The sequence below is a fragment of the Lutjanus erythropterus genome, chromosome 8 (assembly GCF_056507025.1).
Source record: "Lutjanus erythropterus isolate fLutEry1 chromosome 8, fLutEry1.hap2, whole genome shotgun sequence".
NCBI lineage: Eukaryota > Metazoa > Chordata > Actinopteri > Lutjaniformes > Lutjanidae > Lutjanus > Lutjanus erythropterus.
Window position 1 is genome coordinate 30644386 of NC_139324.1, and position 25576 is coordinate 30669961.

Here is a 25576-nt window from a genome sequence, read left to right on the forward strand (position 1 = left end):
CTGAAATGTGGTGGAGTCCAAGTATAAAATGGAAATACTCAAATAAAGTAAAAATTTGTCAAATTGTGCCAAAATAGCTTAAGCTTAATGTCAACACAGTAGAAAATAAAGTTTCATGTCATTCAACAGTAAGAAAAACACATGAACAGTTATCACATGTTTGAGGTTAACCAGACGAATCATCATATTATAGCCTAAAATCTAAACCCGCAATTCCAACAGCAACTCCAGTTAACGTGTCACAACTTATCATAATTAACTGGATTCATTATCTAATTGTAAAACTTTGACAACTTTTGACTTCAGAACTGATTCAACATTTTGACTTCACATAGCAGGAGAAGCACAGGTGCAACTAACAACATTAATTATGTCTCAAGCTGGAACTGGCTCGAGCCAAATAACGGCTGAAACATAACAGAAATTGCATTTTAAAAAAAGCAAACAAATATAAAAACAAGAGCTACAGATTATCTTAACAAGAAGTTATATATCGACTTCACTGGAAAGCTGCAGCAAACGGTGGCGTTTTAATGTTTTAAGCCCTGATTTAAATGAGCTGACGGTTTCAGCTGACCTCGGGTACACAGGAGAAACTAAAGGCTGCTTCACCTCGCTTGGTTTTGATCCTGGGAGCACAGACTCAACATGTTCCTGATGATCTCAGGGGTCTGGGTGCTTCATAACGTACGTAACTTAAAAGCAGGGAAAGAAAAGTAAAGAAGAAAAGTAAACTATGAACTGAAACATTGTTTAGTTTATTTGACACAAAACTTCAAAATCTAGTAGCAGGAGTTGCCTTGAAATTATGAGTTTTCTCAACTTTTTTTTAAACAGTGTATAAAAGGTTAAATACAGGTGGTACCGATGCTTCTTGGGTCCCGTTCCATTTAGAGTAGCAGAGACATTCCAGTGAGACGGCATACACAGTCGCAGGCAGCATCCTAAATCTGTTTGACCTGAATGGAACAGAACCTTCATTAGTAACACCTGTGTTTTCTCTGCTATTTCATGTCAAAACGTCTGTTGTGAAAACTTTCTATTGAGTGTGTCTGTATCTGGGTGGCAGGATGTATAAATAAAGTTGCATTGAACTGTAAAGCGTCAGTTTGAGCGCTGCTGCGTTTATAATCTCAGTTTATATCATTTTCTTCTTCCTCAAACGGCTCCCTGAGATGCTTTAAGTGGATCTCTGGCAAGCGGAGACATGCATTTCATTTATTTCATTTATTTGTCCAGAATTAAATTCTATACCTGGAGGAAATGTGCGATTAGTTTAACTTTTTTTCTGCTCTGTCCTCTTGTGTCCAGTGCAAACAGGTCTTTTGTCCAGATTAAATATGATCTGAGGATTTTTTTTTTCCACTTAAAGAGAAACTACACCCCAAAATCAAAATTACATATTTTTTTTTCTCCTACCTGTAGTGTTATTTATCCACAAAGATTATTTTATTTTTTATGTTGAGATGTCTTCCTTCTCTCCAGTATAAAGGGACTAAACGGCACTCGGCTCGTGGTGCTCAAAGAGCCAAAAAATACTTTTGAAGCTGAGCAGCGATGCCTGAAAGTAGTTCCTACATGAAAATACTCACAACAAAATCTGTGCATTATCTTGAGTAACCAGGTCATGATTTCTGCAAAGAGAGGCTGATTTTTAATTTTTCAAACATATTTTTATGACCCTTTGAGCACCACAAAAGTTCTCTTTAACAGACAGTGGGCCCACATTCACAAAGCTTCCTAGTTTAAAGAGTTGCTCCTAGTGATGAAATTCTAAGGAAATTATTATGTTTTTAAAGAATTTTCCCTTTCAGTTAGGAGTAGATTCTGGTAAGGATTAAAATTTTTCACAAAACATCATCGCCCTTAAATGAGCCCCTCGGGTAAAACATTGTTAGGAGGGAGGAGGACTTTTATCAGGCTCACAAGTTTATTTATGGTGAGGAGAAAAAGACAGAAAGACAAAGAAGTGTGAGAAATATTCTCCAAACTCTGAGTGACAGTGAATTAATGAAGCTCTACAGATTAGACTGTGCAGAGATAATGTTTGTGATCGATCACATAATAATAATAATAATAATAATAATAATAATAATAGTGATGAACTTTATTTGTATATCACTTTTCTTAACAAAGTTACAAAGTGTTTTACAAAAGAAAATAAAACCAGACAAGGCTGATAAATCTCCAACGTAACGCCAGAAATGAAAGTGAATTTTGAGGCAGCTGATTTAATTTCCTCTGGGTGTCCAAACCCTACAGGCTCACAAAATGACAGAGAAAGACCTCATTATTCTTAACATAATTTTGATGTTTTTGTTGTTTACTTTCTTTTTTACATGTTCAAAACCAAAATCTATCTAATACAGACTAAACTCTGTCGATTTCACTGACTATTTGATGCCCATTATCACTAAAAGTGCATTTTCTTTCTTTCTTTTTTCTATTTTGGATGAACAGATCACAGTCAACAGGTCGACCACTCCTCCTCACTAAGATAAAAGTTTCTGTCCTTTCCTTCCTTAGAGTCTCTCTGAGAGTTTTCCCTAAATCACTTCTAAGCTAGGACTCCTTGTTTAAAGTTTTTAGGCTAAGTTAGGAGCTCTCTTAGAGTTTCCTCAGAGAGATCCTGATCTAGATGGATAAACAGCACAACAGGCCAAAGGAAAAAAAAGATTTTTGTGTGAACTTTCCCTTCAAAATCGTCCCTGAGGATCTGCAAGTGAGAGCAATGGGCCCTTTTCATGAAAGAGAATTTGACATTAAAATCACATGTAAATGATAGAATTAAAGTTGGCTGCATTCCATTTAGCTGCTTCAGTTTCACTGTGACACCGTCCTGGCTTACTGGGACACTTGAGCCATTGTTAATGTCATTTCCGTGCTTCTCCTACTATGATGAGTCAAAATGGCTGCTGCGAAAAAGGCGTGATCACTCAAAGTGATTCATAATCCGTGCAGACTCGACAGTGAATACATTTGTTCACTCGTAGCCCAAAGAAAAACTCAAGAATTATTGTATGATAACACGGCCATTGACATGTTTATTCCCCTGCTCAAGATCTGAAAATGCTTCAGGATGAAATCTGATCCGCTGACAGGGTGGAGACCACATTACGCACAACAGGATGACATCAGCATGTTAGCGCCCTGGAGACCATCCAGAGGTTCTCCAGATGCACAGTGGTCTCATTCAGGCTGCTGGACTGATTCAACAGGGGAGGGTGTCACATCTGAGGTTGCTGGCTGGACACATTGAGGATGCGAAACACAGCTGACTGACCTCATATGATCATTACGTGTCCCAAGTTAAGTTGATTTGCGCCAGTGTGGTGGACTGTATGTAATGTGGACGGCATGTTTATACACTTATTTTGTGTTTTTAGTAAGTAAAATGCACTGGGGAGCCTCTCAAATGTCCCTTAGAATTTGACACAGCCTCTTTTTACACTCCTATTCAGTTGTGTGAAAGAATAGACAGATGGACAGCTAAGGGTTTCATTTAGGAGAGTTGCATAAATCCTCTTTATGTTGTGTTCAGCCTAAACTTGTGTCTAAAATCGTTCACTGTTCCCTGCTCACTATCTGGGGATTTCAATGTAGACTAAACACTTCTCTCTCTACACAGGTATTGACGTCATTGCCGTTGTTTTTCTTTCATGCCTGTTTGGTGACCATCGGTTGCACACTCCTTTTCAAAATGCATTGTGGGATACTTTGAGTCCACTACATAAGGTATCATAATTCTCACTAAACATTCAGACAGCACTACAAAATGTTAAACTCACTATATTTTCTGGACTTTATAGTGACTAGTGGGTGATTTTGGACACAGCAAGAGACTTTCACAGCAGTTAGTGTCATAATACAGCACATGTGCATTTCAGTTACCATGGTTACTACTAGATAGCATTATTCCGTTGTTAGCTAGTCTCTCCGAAATGGACAACAAAGATGATTTTTTTTAAAAAAAGAAAATGAGACTATTATTCTTCTCGACAAATATGGAAAGCAGAAGCACATAATTCACTTTTACCTGGCCGTACTAAATACACACCCTCCTCAGCCAGTTTGCCTGCAGGCTTCAGGGACACTGAACAGGAGCGCGTTATCCTGAAAAAAAAAAAAAAACCAACACTGCTCTGAAAATACACTCTCTGGAGTTCAGTGACTGTCTCACTATCTACCAGACTCCATTAACATAATGCTCAGTTTCACTGTTATAAAACAGCTACTCCTTCTGAAAGATGACTAATGATTTCTCATGACTCATAAACAGACACTTATTCATTCAGCGAACCTTCAGCATTGATTTGAAATCTAATTAACTTGAAACGGACAAACTAAAACAGTCACTCTGGACTGGAATGTAAATTTCAAAGGAGGACATGCAGGCTTTAGCATTGTTTTAAGAAAGGTCGGAATTTCAATTTTGCGTGTGTCCTTATTCTTTGATGACAAATCATGGTCATTTTATGATTTATTACAGTAAATATATTACAGAATTCTCCTTTAATTTACACACAGAGAACCTGGGACTTTATACGTTGCCCAGTTAGGTTTCATTCTCCAAGAGTTTTTACTTTTTATGCAGTTATGACTTTCATACACAGATGCCTATCGCAGTTATTCATACGACCATAAACTCATGTTATACACATTTGTTTGTCATATGAAAATAATAATTCCTTTTTTTATTGTAAATGCACGAGCTGATTCAATAATCCAGCTATTATCTTGTCACAATAGTAAACAAATGGACCTCAGTGTACTGTACACAGCAGAGCAGTGCATGGCATAAGACACACAATGAATGAGCTTTATAACAATAACAATAATACAAAGCGTCTCTACAATGACTGCAGTGACAAGACAACTGAATGTATGCGCTGCCTTATGAGCGTCCCTGACACTGCTGATGATGACTCACAGCACAACAATTAAAAAAAAAAAAACGTAATGCGTTGATGGGACTCTGGTTAATGTCTGTGTTCTTCTGCTCGGAGGTTGATTTACACAGTACACTGTAAAAAAAAAAAGAAAAAAGAAAGTTAAGAAAACCCATAATTTCAAGGTAACTGTCTTCACTAAATGATAATAAATGCTGATATTAACTTAAAAATAAGTTTTGCCAATCTATAATCTTTTGTTGAGATAATTTACTTTTCTTCTTTGGATAATCTTTGAATATTAGAAACAGAAAAATTCTCTATTCAAAAATTGCTCAGTGAGTAGAGAACCTGATTAGTCCTCATTTGAGTGCTTCAGTGAGTTTACTCAACAATGTTTGAAATATTTTTTTGTTTCTAAGATTCAAGTTTTCTTTTATAGTTTGTTTCAATCTAAAAACAAACAAACTAAAGAAAGGTTTACCAACCTATAATCTTTTGTTGAGATAAACTGCTTTTCTTCTTGGGATAAGTTTTCACTAGGTGGAAAAGTAAATTATCTCACAAAAAATTATTATTAAGCTGGCAAAACTTCTTTTTTAAGTTCATTTCAGAACCTAAAGGGCAAGTGTGTAAAATTTAGTGGCATCTAGTGGTGAGATTGTAGATTGCAACCAACTAAATACCGCTTACCTCACCCTCCCCTTCCAAGCATTAAGGAGAAGCTAGGTTTGCCATGAAAAATGCAGAAAATTTGTCAGTTCCAGGCTACTGTAGAAACATTGTAGTTCGTCATGGCAGGTAAAGAAAGCTAAAGAAAACAACTACTTTCAAGTAATTATACATGAATGAAAACACACTTATGAATATTTTTAATTTTCTGCTATATTCTGCCAGTAAATCTCTATAAATCTTGCACTCTGGACCTTTAAAAGTTTGAGTTTGATTCAAAACTCAAACCAACACAGCTGCATTAAAATTAGGGGTTTTCTCCTCAACTTTTTTGTTTCATTACTATTTTCGGTCTCGAGTTCAGTCAGTCCTCACAGGTGATACAGGAAAACGGCACCATGAAGACAAAATAAAACAAACTGTCCTTTAAATAGTTTTACTGATGACTTAACCTTTATCCAAACCCAACATATTTTCTTCCAGGAGGCTGTGCAGTGGAAACCAGCGGGAGTCTCGCTGTAGTCCTTTGGGTGGAGGGGGCACCTTGCAGCTGCATCTCTAAGAGGTCTGGGGGAAAATATATGACAGGCTTCAGATATCTCCGCGAGGAAATATAAAATGCAAAGGGGATGCCAAAAATAAAGGCAGCACAATCACAGCTCTGTGTGAGGAGGCTCACAGGGAGTTCATTTGGCTGCGCGGTTAAGTAACATCTGTGAAATGAAGTCCTCTTAAATAAGAGAAGACTCATGAAGTTATGGCCTTCACAAGGCTGGAGTGGAGCAACAAATGTGTCTTTGTGTTTTAATTTAAAGGCTGCAGAGCGAGCAGTGATCCTCTGAATCTTCAGAACAACAGCACCCTCTAATGCATGAAAACTGTGCTGCACACTCTGAACACAGCCGTGTGATGAACACAAGATGACCTCTGTCTAATATTCAGCTTCATTTAACCTTTTCAAGGAGGACTAAAATAAAAATCATATAATTATGGGCTTGGATGAACTCACCTCTGTTCCCGAGCTTCACATCTGGAGGCTCTTATTTCCCACAATAACATAAATCAGTGGCCAGAATGTTAATGTGCACCTCTGGTTTCATGAGGCGAGGTGAGATCAGACCACCGTCCACGTCAGGAGTGACCATTTCAACATGCAGCCAGCAGTCCTGCCTTTAAAGACACAGTTCACCGCAAAATCAGAAACACATATTTTTTCTTCTGGCCCGCGGTGCTATTTGTCCTTTTAGATAGTTCTGGTGCGAGTTGCTGAGTTTTGGAGATATCAGCCGTAGAAATGTTTGCCTTCAGCTTGTGCTCAAACATCTGAAAAACTCATCAGCACTTCCTCTTTACCAAAATCAAGATCTGGTTACTAAAGATAATCTACAGACCTTATTGTGAACAGTTTCATAAAGGAACTAGTGTCTTTCTATGATAAAATCAGCCTTGGGAAGTAACATGTAACGTAAAATGTAAAAAAAAAAAAAAAAATTTAAATGAGGATTATTAGTGGGATTACAATTCTAAAATAAGGAATGATACACTACCATGCACAGTGCTCATACAGATGCCAGATCATTATCAAGGCCTCTAGTGGAAAAAAGCTTCACTAGGTGGAAGGTTTTTTTGTTTGTTTTTTTGCCATTTTTGGTCTTTAAATCAATCAAAAATTTTCCACAACAAAAGGAACAGCTGAACAAACTAATAACCTATCAACAAACATAAAACACTTAGAGCTGCAACAATTTTTTAAAGTCCATTTGAGGATGTCATCCTGAGCTTTGATCAACATTTGTCACCATTGTCTTTCATTTTGTGGACCGAACAACCGATCTATAAATGGAGAAAAATAACTGACTGATTAAGTGATAATGAAAATAATCGTTACAGGAAAGACATGGACATGGACGTATGTGCTTCATGTTTGGACCTGTTTTTCAAGTGACAGAACTGTGACAGGATTAATTAATTGATTGTATCATTTTTTTAAATTAAAAATATACATTTAAAATTCTGATTTCAGCTTCTTAAATGTGATTTTTTTTCTAGTTTCTTTACTCCTCTCCGACAGTAAACTGAAAATTTCTGAGCTGCGGCCAAAACAAGATATTTCAGGACGTCATCTTGGAATCTGAGCAGAATTTTCTGACAATTCATGGACCAAACGACTAATCAATTAATTGAGAACACAATTTACAGATTAATCGATGATGAAAATGATCATTAGTTGCAACCCTAAAAACGCCGTATTTTCTATTGAGGTCATCCAAAAGTAACAGAAAGTAACCATTATATTACTTTAATACTGTGATACTTGGATTATGTTACAGACTGTATTTTTAACATGTAATTAGTAAATGTATCAGAATTCATTCTTAAAGAAACCCTCCCAAACTCTGGATAGAATCTACTACTTCTTTTACTAGAAAGACCCGTCCTGCATCATCCTCTCAAGATTTATTTCACAGTAATGACCTGCTCACTCTACATCATCCCTTATGCTACAATTGACTATCGATCGTTTCATGACTTGAGAATACCAAGTATGATAAGCCTGTTGATGTGTTTGTTTTGACTGTCTCAACGGGTTTTTCTTGGCTAAATACATAAATATTAGATCCACACAAACATAAAGCACCGTATAATTCAAGAGGCTGAGTATCAAACTATATTTATTGTATACAGTATAGGGACAACAAATAATGTACAAATAAAAAAGGAAGTGGAATATCTGCCAATGTCACCTTGCGAATCTAAGAAATGTTAATTTGTTTGGACATTCTTGTAAAACATTATTTCTACCAACACACAAGAGTCAAAACAAACTAAGCATCTGTTCATAATGTCTGGATAGACTGATGCACAAACGTATTTAAATTGGCAACACAGCATTGACTATTTGTTTATACACAGACTGAAATAAGCTTAGATGAGATCACTCGATATCTGTACTCGTAAAGGTGAATTACTTTTATTCTCAAGTCCTGAAAAGGTGGAAAGAAAAATCAATTTACACATCAAGAGAAGTGTTTCTCCTGCTGCGCAACAACAAAAGACCACTGTTACAGCCACAGTAACCCTTTACACTGACAGTTTATATATTAACCCTTTTATAAAAGAACACTATTCATTTAGCTTTTTGGTCCAGAAACATTACTGTACTTTATTTACCATTCAGTTAAATCTGCGTTGAGGGTGACAGTATTGAGGTAAACCTTTCTCGGCACAAGCATTTTTTTTTTCCTTAGCAAATGTTGAAGGTAAAATGGGCATGGATACATCAAATTATTTAACTGTTCATTAAAATAAAAAGACTACTAAAAGTTACATGAGAAATATGTCAGAGTCTGTGGAGAGAAACCACAGCGTCCTTTCCAGGAGTCTTCCTCGTATCATGTACATGAATTAAAAATAGTTGAACCCATCCTGAATTTGAATGTTTACAACAATCTGGAAAACTTAAACAAAAAAAAAAGAAGAAGAAGAAAAAAAAAAGATTTTGGCATGTAGTTCAGCTTATGAGACATGCAGGAGGTCGTCTCAACATCAAAAGAACGCGGTGGCGTTTTTCATTACGAGCCATATCTGATCTAAGAAGTGTCCCTGCCTTGGACAATTTCAAATCATCCATTTATGTGAATAAAATATGGTTTAAAACAAACAATAAAAAAAAAAAATTACCCTGCATCTCAACGGTAGGATTTGGCCCCAAATGAAAAAACGCTACGTTCTTTTTTATGTTGTGAAGAGCCTGACATTTAGTCAAGCACAGTGAAAAAAGAGAAAGCCTTGAGGAAAAAAAAAAAAAAACTGAAATAAACAAATACAACATGAAACTAATGATGTGGATGTTCTTCCAAGAGTCCACATCCCACTTAAGAACAGACTCCTCCTGTCTGTTGTTGAAATACGTCAATAGTGTCCTCGTCCTCCATCTCCAGCTGCAAGAACAAAAGTACAATTATATGTCAGTCATTTAAGAACCCAAAGTAATTTATCTGACAGCAAATGCAGAATATTCATCCTCATGGAAGAACTGCAGAACACAGAACTGCTGTAGTTCACGATTCAAATCAACATTTTAGACTTGGGCTGCACAATTAATCGCAACACGGCCAAGTGCAATATCCAAATCACAGAACCAGAACTAAAACGCAATTTAGGAAAAAGGAAATGGCATTATAATGAGGTACTGTAGCGCTGTAGATGAAAGAACACATGGCTGTTTGGTGCAAAACCCAACAAATGTTACATCATCACAACATTAATATATTATTCCAGTAACAATGAAAATTGTGATGTGAAAATCATATCGCAATCAATTTCAGTCAAAACAATCATGGTATTATTTACCATATAGTGCAGCCTTATTTTAGTCAAATGTATTTAGTTAATTTCTTGGATGGCTGCTTGTGTTTTGACAACATTTAATGTTTGGCTTCTTTTGTTAAATGAAGAAATAGTGTAAAAAAAAAAACCAAAAAACAAAAAACAAAACAGGTTCAACCTCACAGTAAAGTGTTGAATAAAAGAATTTCTTTGGTTTCAGTAACTCTAACACCATGATGGAACAGATTTCAAACAACATGGAACACTGTTCTTTGTATTGGATATGTTATTATGGGTCTTCTAAAAATGATTTTTTTTTACCATGAACCCACAAACAAAAACTCATCCTCCAACACAACCTTTTCCACCATCAACATATATATGATTTGATAACCTTCCCATCTTCCTACTTAAAATATGATCTCAGTACCTCATGCAGCTTTGAAGAAATCATTCAGTCATTTTGGGAAAATACCCACATTTGTCTTCTTGCTGAGGTTTAGATAAAGATCAATACCACTCTCATGCCTGTGAGATAAAAAAAAAAAATATGAAGCCAGAGCCAGCTGGCGATCAGCTTAAGACTAGAAACAGGGATACTGCAGCCCTGGATTTGTTGAAATGCAACAAAATTCACGTACTGGCTCCTTTAAAGCTCGCTGTGGCCTCCTTTGTGCAACTAAAATGCTCAATCAATTTCAATGATTAATGCACCTGGGGCAAAATAACAACAAACAGTCATTTCAAACTTCACCTCACTGTCTCAAGTCAGCGTCATGGCTGAAAACTGGACAACACTGGACAATGTACGAAGGTCAGTGGCATCATCTCCATGTCTTTATTACTTACTTAAGTTTCTTCACTTAAGAAATAAATACTTTCATGCAATACAATTTGTGCTTAAAAAATAAACATGACTGGCAAAAAAACAAAACGAACTTAAAAAATATATTCAATAATCATAACTATTAGGCAGCTTGAGCTTTAGATATACATTTTGTAGGGCTGCGAAATATAGTAAAAAAAAAAAATAAATAAAAAAAGACGATTATTTGGTCAGATATTGTGATTGCGATATGGTTCAAGATTTGTGTGAATGTTCATTTTACATCACAATTTTCATTAGAGCTACAAAAATTAATCAGTTATTAAATAAATCACCAACTTTTTTGATAATCAATTAATCAGTCTGAGTATTTTTTTTAAAGAAAAAAATTCTAAATTCTCTGATTCCAGCTCCTTAAATGTGAATATTTTTTAGTTTCATTGCTCCTTTATCACAGTAAACTGAATATCTTTGGGTTTCGGGGAAAACAAGACATTTGAGGAGGGGCTTTGGGAAACGCTGATAAACAGTTTTCACTTCTCTCTATAGACCAAACAACTATTAATCGTTTAATTGAGAAAATAACTGCCTGATTATTCAACTACGAAAGTAATTGTTAGTTGCACCACTAATCTTCATGTTCAGTTTTCACTGAAAACACAAAGCAAATGTGTTCATAAACATGTGCTTTTTTGGAGTCTGAACTAGAGGCGCTCTAATACCAGGATCAGAAATGCCTCTGATGCAGCCTAAAATGTCGGATCAGGTATCAGTGAATGTGCATGTCTATGCACACAAATCACATCATTTATTAGGCCTAAAATGTCTCACTTCGCTGAAGCATCCTGTATGTCAAATTGTTTTAACCTGAGGCAGGTAATATAACAATGATAAGAATATTAAACACACTGGTTTTGGGGCAATACTCAATGTTCAGGTAGGCAGAATTGGCACCGGAAGAAAAACATGGTATCAGATTCTCTCTTGCCTGGACCAAGACAACATATTTTCTTAAATCTGGAGAATAAGATTTGTAGGCCAGGGCATCTCTGCAGCACCACAGTATTTCATTATAATGCCGTGTTGTTACACATTAATCCTTTAAAAAAAAAAAAAAATGCAGCTTCTGCAATTTGGATATTACACTTGGCCATACTACAATTTCAATCATATTTTGACATTACATTTTAGATTTTGAGGACTCAAGCTTTTACCAACCTGTGCAGGCGTGTCTGTTTCATTAATCGGCTGTCCATCAAACCTAAACCTTATCTGACGAATTGACAACCCCTGTAGAACAGACAGAAATTATATTAGTATTAATGAGATTTCGCATCCACTTAGCCATCAACAAAACAATAAAAACAACAGTTTGGTGATGCGACAAAGAGCTGGTGATTAAGTCTAGTGTCAGGGATTTGGTCAGCTGAACGGTCTACTGTTACTACGGGGAAATAAAGGTTAACGTTTCGCTTTTTCAGTCAAAATGAACCCACCTGTCTTTCGCAGTATGCCTTCATTAGTTTGCTGAGTGGAGTATGTCTTTTGATTTTGAACTGTACAACTGAGCCATCCTGACCAGCCACCTTGAGGTTAATGTGGTCGTTCTCTGTCTTCACTCCTTCCTGCAACAAACACCATCATCATCATCATCATCATCAGCAGCAGCAGCAGCAGCAGCAGCAGCAGCAGCAGCAGCAGCAACATGCTGGTGTTCAGCATCAACATGGGACCAAATAAACTGCTGCCAGCCACCTGAATGTGTCAGTGGTTGCTTGTAACATTACTGACAGGCATGACAGATATCCAGATACAATGTGTGGCTACTGAATCCTGCTGGTAACAACATTTGACTCATGGAAAAGGAACCAGATGGAAATTTATCGGAAATTTAATTACATTTAGAGAAAAAGCATTCTTCTTGTGTTTAACATCTGCCAGTACTACAAGCAACTGCCGATGCATTCAGATGGTCTTAATCTGAACACAAATTTTTGTCCATATGTGATATTAACAGATTTCAAACATGTGGTTTGTGACAAAAGTGCTCATAAGAGTGCTAGCTTGCCTAATTTTTTTTTTCAGGAATCGTTTATTTTAATTCAGATCGTCATTCCTATAAAACCAGGCAGTCTAGTTGTCTTCAGATTCCCCGTCTTAAAACACATCTTAGGTATTTTTCTGTAAACTATAAAAGACCTATTTTGTGGAATGATGAAAATCAGCATATTTGTTGTTTTTTTCTGTCTATAATTTTTCTTCTTTTACTTCTTTACTTGTTTAATTTTCTTCATATTACCTATCTGTGTGAGGCTTCTGCTACAAAAACAAAATTAAAGGACGTATAGGAATACTTCACCCAAAAATGAAAATTCAGCCATTATCTACTCACCCTTGTTTTTAGGTATGATGGGGTTTTTTTTATGCACGAAACACTGCTGGAGCTTCACAGGAAAACAGTGTTGCAGAATCAAACAACTGAAGTGACCATTTTTCACACAGAAAAAACAACAAAAATAAAAACCCATAAAATGTCTCTATAATGCTTGTCTGGCATAATTCAAGTCCCCTAACGTCCCAAAATGCTGCTCCCACACTGTCACACCACACACACACAGACACACAGACACACAGACACACACACACACACACACACACACAGTGTACACTTGGGTTACACCAAGTTTTTTTTTTTTAACATTTGAAAACTGGTCACCATACACTTCCATTGTTTGGGACATTCTGCAGGGCTGCTTTCCTGAGAAACTCAAGCAGTGTTTTGTGGATTTAAAAACTCAACCTGACCTTCAATCAGCATAAGGGTGAGTAGATAATGACAATTTTCATTTTTGAGTGAACTATCCCTTTAAGGATTATGTTCTTTGAGATACTTGTTCATTTGGGAAGGATTACTTAGTATGGAAACATAGTTGTTTTTTATGTCTGGATCATTTTTTTTCTTCTATTACTTCTTTATTTGTTTAATTTTTTCTTCTCATATTACCTATCTGTGGAGCCCTGTGGTATACTTAAGAGACTTAACGATCTGAATCTAGACATTTAGCCTCAAAAAGCATTTTGATTTGCTTCAATTCGTAATTGGGAGAGATCCATGATAGGTCTTGTAGGCTTTTAGTCTTCCTTGCACATTCTTGTTGTTATTTAAACTGTTTTGTTTATGTTTTCTTTTAAATACGTGCTAAACCAAAGCAAAACATCTACCGTTTTACCAACAGCAAACTTGACTAGCCAGCTAACTTCGGTTAGCTTCACGTACAGGACTATCCTGGTCTTAAAGGCAGTCTGCACCATCCAAACACTCACACCGTGTTAGCACAGCAGGCTGGTCCGTGTTCAAACTGGCGCAGAAAGACACAATGGCGCAAATGAAAGGAGCACAAATCATTCATTTCACTGCCCGTCTCTGATAGCGACGTTGATAGACCTAGCTTCATTTGACGGCGGACGAATGAGTAGCATTCGCGGACGTTTATACTCGTAGCGGACTGCGAACACCAAACTGTGCGCCTAAAGCCAAAAAGATCCGCAAATTGTTCAACCTTTGTTTTCTCCGTCGACCCGCTCAAATGCGGTGTCTGTAGCCTGGGCGCAGGGCTAACGTTAGCATGAGGCGCTAACGCTAACCTGCGGCTGGCAGCGTTAGCAGCTAACAGCAAACAAACACAGTGAGTCACTGACCTTTGGCTTTTCTTCAGACATTGTGCTGTTTTCCAGAGGATTTATTAATAACGTCGAGACGGGCCGTTAGCGCTTATCTGCTCCTCCGGCTCTTTCCTTTGGACCAGGAGCGCGCACTCAAATTTAAAATGTAATTCGACCAAAACGGTCACGTGATCCACTTCTCCTCGGGGCCGCGGATACGTGCGCGCGCAGGCTAATTTGCGCATGCCCGTGACTGAGATAGGTAAAACAAAAGGGGCCATCTCTCTGCAATGCCACCCATCAGTCCAGGAGCATTTAAAAAAAAAACACACCAGATATTTAACATTTTCAACTTAATTCAACTGAAATGAGAGATAGAAACATAACCAACCAGAAAAATTATGCTAATCAGTTTCCTTTATCCATATATTAAAGGGATAGTTCACCCAGAAATGAAAATTCAGTCACTATCTATTCACCATCAGGCCCATTGAAGGTCAAAATATAATTACAATTATTGATAATGATTTTGAGTCTAAATATTTAGATTCAGAACCTTATGTCCCTTTTTATAACATAGATATCACACATAATATGAAAAGAAGAAAATGAAACAAATAAAGAAGTGAAACAAGCAGAAAAACAAGAAAAAAAAACCATATAATTATATAGTATAACCGTAAAGGGATAGTTCACCCAAAAATAAAAAATCAGTTATTATCTACTCAACCTCACACCGATGAAATATCCACCTTTGTTCACAGGATGAAATCTAAAGCAACTCTCAAAACCGTCACATCTAGAAGTCCTGAAAAATTCAGGACAGTTCAGAATAATAATAAATTGTTCCAAATCCTGAATACTGCTTGTCCTGAAAATCAAGGATTATAGTAATAGCTAATATGAACAATATATTATTATGTGAAAATAATCTGATCAAATAACACATGTGGGCTATAATTCCTGGATTTAGTTGGTAAAACATGTCCTGTTTATTTTCGTAAAACATGTTAGAGGAGGAATTTGTGATATAAATATTTAAAAATGTGTCTGTGAGCAGCCAAATGACAATTTAGCTCTTGAAAAGATGTTTAAAATGACTGTACCACACCTGTCACTTCTGCACATTGGTTCAAGGGTCTTGTAAACAGAGGCTGGGACACTGTGCTTCATATCATCCTCAGAATCTGTATCTGATTCTCATAATATTAATAATAAACTACCAAAGTTAGAGCCTAATATTACTTAAATTATTTTATACATTTGAATCCTTCTGACATGACATGATCATACCCAGCTACACCTTGTCATGTCGAAGGATTTTGGGTTAAGGCTCATACAATTTAGAATATTACATTGTGAGAACTAATCACTAATGATTAGTCTCAGTTGAAATGATTATAATGGCGATCAAATGTTCAAATTTTACCAGCCACTCAATAGATTGTTTTTTGGGCTGGCGAGTGAAGCAAATCTACCAGCCTCTTGCATATTTTAGTAACATTTAACTGAGGTTCAGTGCTAATTTTTTTGTCCGACAGTTCTGCATGAAGAGCCACAGCTGTACCGGGGGTCTCACAGGTGTGCAGCTTGTAGTCTTTAGGAGATTGCATGTATTATCTGTTTTTATGCAGTCGTTAAAGGGCCAGATGGCAATAATAACTAAACGGTTCTCAGGAACTGAGACTTGCCTCTTTTTCAGGATGGTGACAGTTTTGGGAGAGGTAGCTGCATGTTAAAGGATGTCTGAAAAGGGCAGAAAAATATTAATGTTTATATGTACAATTTGCACATGGGATTTATGGCTCCATAGGCTGCTTCCTCAGCCTGATATCAGACTGAATTGTCAACTCGTTAGCCGACTCGGTGGAGTGACTGGATATGAAGGTCTGGACTCACGCTGCCTCTTTCTCTCAGTCTTGAATGGACCTTTTTCTCAGCAGTCATATTGATATGAAGGAGCAGGACAAACACAGGTGTTACCAATGATACTGATTAAGGCCCCGTTCCATTAAGGGCATTTCTATCCAAGATCCTTGGGACTTTGCTGCTATGAATGTCTACAGGTTTTGAGCAGAATCGTGGTAAGCAAGGATGTCATCAACAGAGGGCGCTGCACAGCGCACTACGACCTGTAAAATATCACACACCCACTTTGCTTCCCAAGGAAAACCTGTTTTTGTTTTTTTTTTGGTTCCAACTGGAAACCAACTTGTTTAGGTTTGGACCCAATTTATTTTTGAGGAAAATGGTCAGTATGGTTCAAAATTAGGTTCTTGTACTGTAATGTTGCCAGTTCCTTGTCGTTTCTTTTTTATTTTCATATAAGGTACTTTGTATTTTGGTTAATCCCTGTTGTTTCTGTTTTTGCGTTTGATTGGTGGGCATGGGAAGTTGTGAATTTGAAAAAATTATTATCAATTTAAAAAAAAAATCACCCCCCAAAATATTCATTTAATTTTGAAAAGGTCACAATCAACAGCTGCACAAGAATCAAATGCCCTACATGTAGTTTGTGATTCTGATATTTATCAACAAATAAAATATCAAAAACAGTGTAAAATGTTACATGTTATGAATTAACTTTTCATATAAAATGGATGTTGTACCTTAGACTTGAATTACAATCAGTAAAATTATGTGTATTACAAATACAGTATAAAAATGAAACTGCTCGTTATAAAAGCAGCACATGCACTGTTCTGCTCTGGAGTGGTAGACGTCTTACAATACTGCATTTTATGCAAAATAACACAATAATATTGCATATTATCGTGAGCAACATGTTTTGACAGATTTTCCCTCATGTCTACACAAAAGAGTTAACTGAACAGGTTTCCGTACAATCATTTACTTTAAAACTAAAGCACAGGAAGTATTAGTCTGGCAAAGTGGCAGAGAGCAACATGTATAAAAAAAAAGAAAAAAGAAAGATTAGGTGAAGAGAGCATGTTTGAAATATAATCCACACCCAGTCAAAATGACTTCAGAGCATCTTGGTGACAAAACCAACTCACTGAAATCCAATCAGATAATCACAGTTTATCATATGCTACATAAGGATCACGTATGGCATCAGTAAAATCTTCATAAGGGATTTTTTCTTTTTCTTTTTTGAGGAGTCAAGGTTCTTCTCAATGATCGTCCATACGGGCGTAGGGATTATCCTTCGCCAGACCTGAAAAAGAAGAATGGAGAGACATTTGAAATTGGGTGACCAAACAGTATTATATTATATTGCAGCAAAAACAGAGAGGGGAGGAGATGAATATTTGTATACAATAATACATATAGCTGCAATTAAACAAATTACACAGAACTTGATGAATGTTAAGTCACCATCTGTCAACACCTGGAAATTAATCTGAAGACATTAAAGAAATGGAAAGAATCACTTATTGGTTGAGAAACAGAGAGGATGAATTTACAAGAAACTGGAGTAAATGGGTCAAAGACAGAGATGGAGTGACATAATAAAGTTTAAATAAAGAAATTATACTTAATTTATTCTTTCTCTATTTCTCTCTTTTCGTTTTTCTCTTTTTATTTTAATCCCCTAACTCTGTCTGTAAAAACAAAAACTGTACAAATGCAACAAGATGAACGAAATAAGTGAATATGATGACTTGAAATAGGAAAACCTACAGCAAAGCAATAAAAAAAATAAAAAATAAATAAAAAAGAGAGAGAGAGATTTGAAACTGTATGTTTCTTACAATTAACTCAAAAATCCTCCATAAACCATTGTAGTGAATATTCAGTTGTGGTGTATCAGGTATGTGTATTGTGATGTTTCTCCAGCAGATGGTGCTGTTGAATCAAACTTGCTGTTTGTTTATATAGATTTTTTTTTTCCCCCTGGATTGTTGATATCTTTTTATGTTGTTAACCTTGTTTCATTGTTCAGTTTTCTTAATCTTTATTTTATTGTATCTATTAATCTTTCCTCTACGCTGTTTCCACGTAAAACAAACATGTCTGATATTCCAAATGTCCATTTATTCACCCACTCACACCACACAAACAAGACCCGTGTCTCACCGTATTTCTTCCTGATTTCATCATGTCTCAGCTGCATTTCTGTTCTCCTGTTGGGGAAGAAAAACAAAGACAGATTGTCAGACAGCAGAGAGCTCTGGCTGGACTCACGCCCACTGTGTTTGGATCCTGACTGAAAAGGATCGACACAAAGTACTGCTGCCGATAGTATCTGTCAAAAACTTAAAATTTAAACTTTAAATTTTTAATAGCAATGTTATAAAGTGATGGAAAATTCATGTGCAGATACGAAAATGTATTGAATTGATAATCTATTCCAAATTATACACATTACAGTCATTACAGAAACAGAAACTCTTTGTATTTTGAATCTGAGTAGTTAAATTGGTTACTCACCTCTCCTTCTGACGGGCCTTCCTCAGTCGGGTTTGTCGCTCCGCCTTTGCGTCTTCTCTCCTGTTCCTGGAGGAGAAAAATATGTATTTTGTATTATTATTATTATATTATGTCTTATATTCATATTGATCATAGTTATGTCTTTGTAAATAAAATCATATACTGCTATATTAATGACAGTAGTGAGAGTTTGCATTTAGCCAAATACAGCATCAGTAACAATCAATTCATCAGTCAATAATGAATTATTATGACCAGAAAACATCACTTTATTCAGTTAATTGCAACAATTTATTATACTGTCATCATATATCATAAATGGTAAATTTATACTTTTATTGTTAACATTGGTTGGGTAAACTTATTATTAGTAATGCTATAATTTATGTTATTTTATCATTGGTTTGTATGATACAAAATATTAGTTTATAAATGATATGTTGTATCATAGCTGATAAGAGACGATCACAATTACATTCTGATTAAATTAGTTAACTAGATTTTATATACCATGTTAAGTTAATTTATTAACAATGACCAAATTATTTGCAAAGAGATGGACCAGATATTTGCATAACTTATGTACACAACATTTCATAGATATTTTCCTAAATCAAAGGTAGTTGGTTTGTTGCCTAAACCTACCAAAGTCATTTACGTGCCTGAAATTTGAAAGTCTACCCCGACGTTGCACATTTGACGGACCGGGAATGAGAACATGTTGTCTACAAACATTATCTGGACAGTTATTATAAAGTTGCGACTGATGTTTATCATATTTTGTAAATTGTTGATAAATACTGTGTAATGAATCTATAAACATTATGTGGCTGTCATTATAAAGTTGCATCTAATTTTTATAAAACTTTGCAAAAAAGTTGCAACTGCTGTTTATATTACCTTGTAAATGGTTGATAAACACTGTGTAGTGCATCTATAAACTTTATGTGGGTGGCCACTTATGAAGTTGCACCAATTTTTTACAAAACTTTGTAAATGATTAATAAAAACTATCAATCCTACCATTTACTAATGATGGTTATTATGACGTCTTACCAAATGAACTGGTTTTTAGAGGAGGCTGGAGGACATCTTAACACAAATAGCAATGTTTTCATTTTCAGAGCTAAGCTGCAGTTACAAATTCTGGCAGGCTTTTGGAGACGGCGGTATCAGCCTGGCCTCGCAGAAAAAACAACCCATTGTGTTTCATCCCCGCCCCGCCGCCGTCCTCCCCCTTCCACGCTGAACCAGATTTCACAGCCACATCACTCCATGTGACTCGGTGCCGCTTACCCGACTCGTTCACACTTGCAGCAGCAGAGGCAGCAGACAAGGATGCCGATGATGATGACAGTAGCCAGTACTGCCATGGTGATGATCAAAATCTGAAAGTTTACTGGAAATCACAGGGAGAAGCACAGAGGAACAGGAAACACTGAAAATTACTTAATCAGCAGCCATGCAGTTAAGAAATCCTGTAACAGAGACACTGTGACTTTCACAACTTCGTGGACTACAAACTTAGCCAGTTAGAAGTTTATTACGTGTCTTCTGTGGTGAATAAACACCATAATTAATCAGTGAATCATTATAAACTCAAGTAACTGATTAGGCAGAAGCATCTGATGATTTTATCTGACTTTTGTGTCTATATTGTTTACATAAGATAGGAGAGGCAGCATAACAGTCACAAAAGTGACAAAAGGCAAAATATAACAACAGTTTCTTGGACTCTATTTACTTTGTTTTATTCTGTATAAACCTGACATAATGACCCAAGGCAGTGGCGATTCAGCGATTAGTCAATCAATCAGTTGATCGGAAGAAGTCATTTTTCAAGTGTAAAAAGTGATAATGAGTCATTACTTTCCTCTGTCGTCTATGACAGTGAATGAGAAGTCGTTGGGTTTAAGACTGTGGGTTGGTCGAAAGTAGAAATCAGAAGGTTCCTGAATGAAGGCTCTGGAAAGTTGTGACGTGCACTTCTCACTTTTTAAAAAAATTTAATAGACTAAACGGTTGATCAATCAATCACGAAAATCATCTGCCGATTAATCTGTGATGAAAATAACTTGTTAACTGCAGCCCTACAAGGCAATGTGCACAGATAAGAGCACAGAACACAATTGATGTAGATTAGCAGGCTAGTCAGCTAACATTAGCTATCAGATGTGAATTGGGAGCTAACAATTGATGTAGATTAGCTAGCTAGTGAGATAGTGTTTTGCTAAAATAGATATCAGATGTAACTTGATGGCTAACAATGAAGATTAGCAGGATAGTAAGTTAGTGTTTTGCTAACACATTAGCTATCAGATGTAACTTGGAAGCTAACAAGTCATGCAGATTAGTGGGCACGTCAGCTAGCATATTTCTAACATTAACTATCAGATGTAACTTGGGAGATAACAATTGATGTAGATTAGCTAGCTAGTAAGCTAGTGTCTTGCTAAAATAGATATCAGATATAACTTGCTAGCTAACAATTACTGTAGATTAGCGGGCTAGTCAGCTAGTGTTTTGCTAACATTAGCTAACTTAAGATGTGACTATAATGTGGCTTTTATCTTCAAATGTTGGTTTCTGTTCAGTATAAACTAGCACATAACATATACAGGTGCGGCAAAACTTAGCATGGGTCAGTTGAGAAGCTGTAAAAAGAGAAAATTTGGTACTTTTGCTTTTAAAAGAAATTAGTTTTATGTAATTTTTCACAAATATTTTTCCAATGGTTGTGTCCCATACACATCCCAAACATCAAACCAACAACATCAACAATACATGCAGGTTACACCCACTTCAACGATTATTTATTATTCGAGGCCTGAGCTTTTGTCAGTCTTACCCCAACACACCCCCCACCGTGCATCATTCAATGGACACACACTGCGGGGGGGCAGGATCTTTCCGATGGGGTAGTCCATGCATCGTTTGGTTGGTGAGCACCACAAACACTAAAACAAAAACAGCAACAAACACTTTGCTTTGTGTCTCATCTTTGGTGTTTACAGTAACACATCAGTAACAAAACCACACACAGATACAGTGTTTGTGTTTGTTTGACTTACTGTCACGTTCGCCAGACATTCAGAACAACTACTGTTGGATCTTGATTCACAAAGACCTGAAACAGAGACAGTGGTGGAATGTAACTGAGTACTTTTACTTAAGTAGGGTACTTAAATGCAAATGTGAACTACATGTACTTAACTTGAGTATTTTCATTTTATGCAACTTTTTATTTGTACTCCACTACACCCCAGAGGCAAATGTTGTACTTCTTAATCTGCTATATTTGTCCGAAAGCTTTAGTTACTTGTTCCTTTTCAGATTACAATTTCTCATACTCTTCCTGTCCAGTTTAAATGATATATTGGCCAAATTCCCAACAGCTGTTGAAATGAGCACAACCTTGAACATCTGCAGCAGTAAAATATAACATTCACATTATTAATCCAAAAACATCAGATATAACAGTGAAATACTGACAGGGACCATTTTACTGCACAATGAGTATTTTTACGTTTCATACTTTAAGACATTTTGCTAATAGTCCAGATTATATTTTGTGCATTGAAAAAACAAAAAGGTTGAGAAAACTCAAAATGTCAAGGCAACTTTCTTGAATGGATTTTTTAGTTTCGAGCCCAACTCAGACTTTTAAGCTTTTGGAAGTTTTACTGACTAAAAATGTTTTGTTGAGATAATTTTTTCTTTAGATAATCATGACTTTTGAGTTTTAGAAACCCACATAAAACTGTATTTCAAAAATTGTTGTGAACTCATTGAAGTGAGTGTGAATAATGGTTAATAATACTTTCAACTGAAACCAATTAATTTTCGAGCACTCAAATAATGACAAATCAGCTTCACAGGTCACTTTGTGAACAATTTATGAAATAAAATGTTTAATATTGTTTACTTTATTTCAAAACTTAAGAGTCTGAGTTTGATTCAAAACTCAAAAATCTGGTGAAGGCAGTTTCCTTGAAATTATTAGCTTTTTGCACAGTGTGTATTTAGATTATAGTTACATTGTCAAGGATTACTTGTTTACATTTATGATTACATTTTTAAAAATACATCAGTTTTAAAACTGTGAATTTCTTCATCAACTGTGCCATAAAAACAAACCCTGTGCAAAAATACATTTTGTTGAAAATATTTGAGATTATCATTATTATTATTATTATTATCATTTAATTTTCAAGTAATTCAAAAGTAATCATGTTAAATTAACCAGTCTTCTGAGTTTTGCTACTTGAGTTTGCTAAAAACCCAAGTAACCAAGTAACCCATATAAACAACACAGCTACAACTAATAAAACTGATATGCTTTACATTTACAGTGTGTGAATAATTCAACATCAATAGTCAATAGTATCAGCAGTGCTGAGACGGCAGGGGGCCCCAAATCAAATTCTGCTTAGGGCCCCAGAAAGGCTTGGGCCGGCCCTGACTCTTTTTTTTTTTTAGTTATCCAATATTAATAATGAACTTTGATAATGTTCTTATAACTTTTCATGTATTTTTTATTCAGTGAGTGACTGTGTTTCTAAGAAATCTGGCCCAACCTTGCTGACATACTTTGCAGTATGGTATTAGTACTTTTACTTCACTAAATGATCTGAATACTTCTTCCAACGCTGAACAGTGATAAGTCACAGTATGAAGTTGCAGCAGTTGTAAAAAAAAAAATTTACAAGAAAAGAAATAAAACAAGAGGTTTCATCTTTTGCCAGCAGTGATAAATCATCAGCAACGCCTGCAACATCAAAGTTTTCAGGGAACCTACTCTGTCACAGAAAAAAAAAAAGCTTTTTGCGCACTATAACAGAACTAATTTGGCGAATCATTATCATGATTAAATTTGTTCCTACGATCCGTGAAAATCCGTCATTGCTGCTGTCATGTGACCGTCTCCTGATGTGACTGTGGCTGGACAAAACAAAGCTCAACAGTTTTAGAGCTTTGTTGAAAAAGGAAAACAGGAGAGAGACACTTACTGGCAGCTGGAGCCGGAGTCTGCGCCTCCGTGCTCACGACAACACCGCAAAAGACCAGCGCAAACGCAAAGAGCGAAGATCCACCGACCGCACGCATGGTGAGACGAGAGGAAACCATCGACTGCGGGGGAAATAAGGAACAAAGTAACGTGTGTGAAGAGTCAAACTGAAGGGTGGACCCCGAGTTTACGAGGACTTACGTCATTAACTCCTGACCGACGCTGCTGGCGTCATCAGACAGCTGCAGAGAGAAACATCTGCAGTCATGTCTTTGGTCCTGTCAGAACAACGAGAAGAAAACACGTGTTCAGCACTTTCTAACAACATGTATGTGCTGTAACTAATGACTTTATTATAACTTTCATATCGGGCTGATTTATGAGGCTCCTGTGGACAGAAGTGTCCATAATAACCACAAAATATATCATCAAAAATTAAATTAATCTAAATAAAAATCTGCTCTGCCCTACAAAGGAAAAAAGTGACCGCAGAACTGAGGAAAATTATTTTAAAGTTTTCTTGTTTTTGAGCCAAAATAGTTGCAGGCGGATAATTCAATATGTGGCCATTTTATAACTTTATATCAGGTTATAAACCCATAATCCTGACTTCTGGTTTGACCTTTGACCCTCATTTGCAAGTTACTGTATTCTGACTTTGCAGGGCTTACTAAAAAAATATTGAGTCGTACCAAAGCAAGAGACGGTAACTTCCATGTTATCTGATCACTGGCTGTTCATATTTTTTATTTTTTCTGTACAGCACTTTGTAACCTAGTTAAGAAAAGTGCTACATAAATTTATTACATATAATAACATTTATGATTATAGAACGATACACTTGTAATGTTCCAAGTAACTCTTAAAATCAAATTATTTCAATCACTTTGGGATGCTTCTGAGCATTTGATGCTACTAATATTTATATTCTAATAAAATTACATTGGAACATTAAATTTAAAAGGCCACATGCTTTTTTGTAACTCCTTTTCTGATAATTGTTTAATTTTAATACAACGCATTTTCACATAGATGTAATGGGTGAGTCTCAGAGTTACAACTCTGTGATCTTATTTAAATATTTTTCTGTACTGTTGTTATGTACAGTAGTATAATGCACATAGTTCACATATTTCTTAATTTTCTTGCTTATATTTTAAATTTCAGAATACAGTAACTATTACAGCGGTTTGCTTTGGTTTCTCTTTGGTTGTTTGCAGTTACTGTGATTTTGACTCCCTGTTTTCTCCAGAATAAAACACATTTGAGAGAAGATATTTGTCTGCACGACAAAGGATGTCTTTCATGTACAAAAATGATGATCACAAATCTTTGTCACTGTCTTTATCCTTTGCAGAGCAGTGATGCTCACTGAAACTTTGCTTGGGAAAATGTAAAAACTGGCTCCCCCATTTTAAAACAACCAGGCGCCCATAGTAACGTGCAGTGATGGAAGTAACTGATTACAAATACTCAAATTACTGAGTAGCTTTTTTGAGTACTTGTACTTTTATGAGTATGTTTCAATAATATCCAAATCATCAACATTTTTGTGATCTGATCACAAATGGACAAATTACACATGGACGAAAAATATCACACTGCAGCAGCACATGTTTGAAATAAGGTTAATGGTTAATTTAATCAATGTAAAATTTATTAATCAATATTTAATCAATAGGGTAGACATGGCAGTAGTGTGTGGTGGAGCCATTTATTGAATAAGGAATCTTAAAATAAAAAAAATGACAAAAAAAAAAACCCCAGAAAAATGAAAATGGAAAAAAAAAACCA

General features: G+C 36.0%; 2 protein-coding genes across 2 annotated transcripts; both read right to left on the reverse strand.

Annotated features, from left to right (window-relative positions):
• Window positions 1-8216: 8216 nt before the first annotated feature.
• Window positions 8217-14574, reverse strand: sumo3b (small ubiquitin like modifier 3b). Its single transcript, XM_084725263.1, has 4 exons — window positions 14416-14574; window positions 12213-12341; window positions 11935-12006; window positions 8217-9502 (listed from the first exon to the last, which is right to left on the reverse strand). The coding sequence occupies exons 1-4, from the start codon at window positions 14434-14436 to the stop codon at window positions 9437-9439; spliced, it is 288 nt and encodes a 95-aa protein (XP_084581389.1). The 5' UTR covers window positions 14437-14574; the 3' UTR covers window positions 8217-9436.
• Window positions 14575-16888: 2314 nt separating this feature from the next.
• Window positions 16889-23946, reverse strand: pttg1ipb (PTTG1 interacting protein b). Its single transcript, XM_084725264.1, has 7 exons — window positions 23784-23946; window positions 21846-21901; window positions 21623-21731; window positions 20071-20173; window positions 18775-18840; window positions 18421-18467; window positions 16889-17557 (listed from the first exon to the last, which is right to left on the reverse strand). Exons 1-7 carry the CDS (start codon window positions 23899-23901, stop codon window positions 17514-17516), a joined length of 543 nt encoding a protein of 180 aa, XP_084581390.1. The 5' UTR covers window positions 23902-23946; the 3' UTR covers window positions 16889-17513.
• Between the last annotated feature and the right edge of the window lie 1630 nt (window positions 23947-25576).

What these genes read in the sequence shown, in the direction of transcription:
- pttg1ipb (XM_084725264.1), bottom strand. Translation starts at nt 23,901, where the DNA reads ATGGTTTCCTCTCGTCTCACCATGCGTGCGGTCGGTGGATCTTCGCTC. An exon ending in AATGTCTGGCGAACGTGACA is followed by an intron (nt 21,732 to 21,845) that starts GTAAGTCAAACA and finishes TTTTTGTTTTAG; the next exon opens with TGTTTGTGGTGCTCACCAAC. An exon ending in TGCAAGTGTGAACGAGTCGG is followed by an intron (nt 18,841 to 20,070) that starts GTAAGCGGCACC and finishes TTTCTCCTCCAG; the next exon opens with GAACAGGAGAGAAGACGCAA.
- sumo3b (XM_084725263.1), bottom strand. Translation starts at nt 14,436, where the DNA reads ATGTCTGAAGAAAAGCCAAAG. An exon ending in TGTCTGAAGAAAAGCCAAAG is followed by an intron (nt 12,342 to 14,415) that starts GTCAGTGACTCA and finishes TGTTTGTTGCAG; the next exon opens with GAAGGAGTGAAGACAGAGAA. An exon ending in AAACAGACACGCCTGCACAG is followed by an intron (nt 9,503 to 11,934) that starts GTTGGTAAAAGC and finishes TTGTTCTTGCAG; the next exon opens with CTGGAGATGGAGGACGAGGA.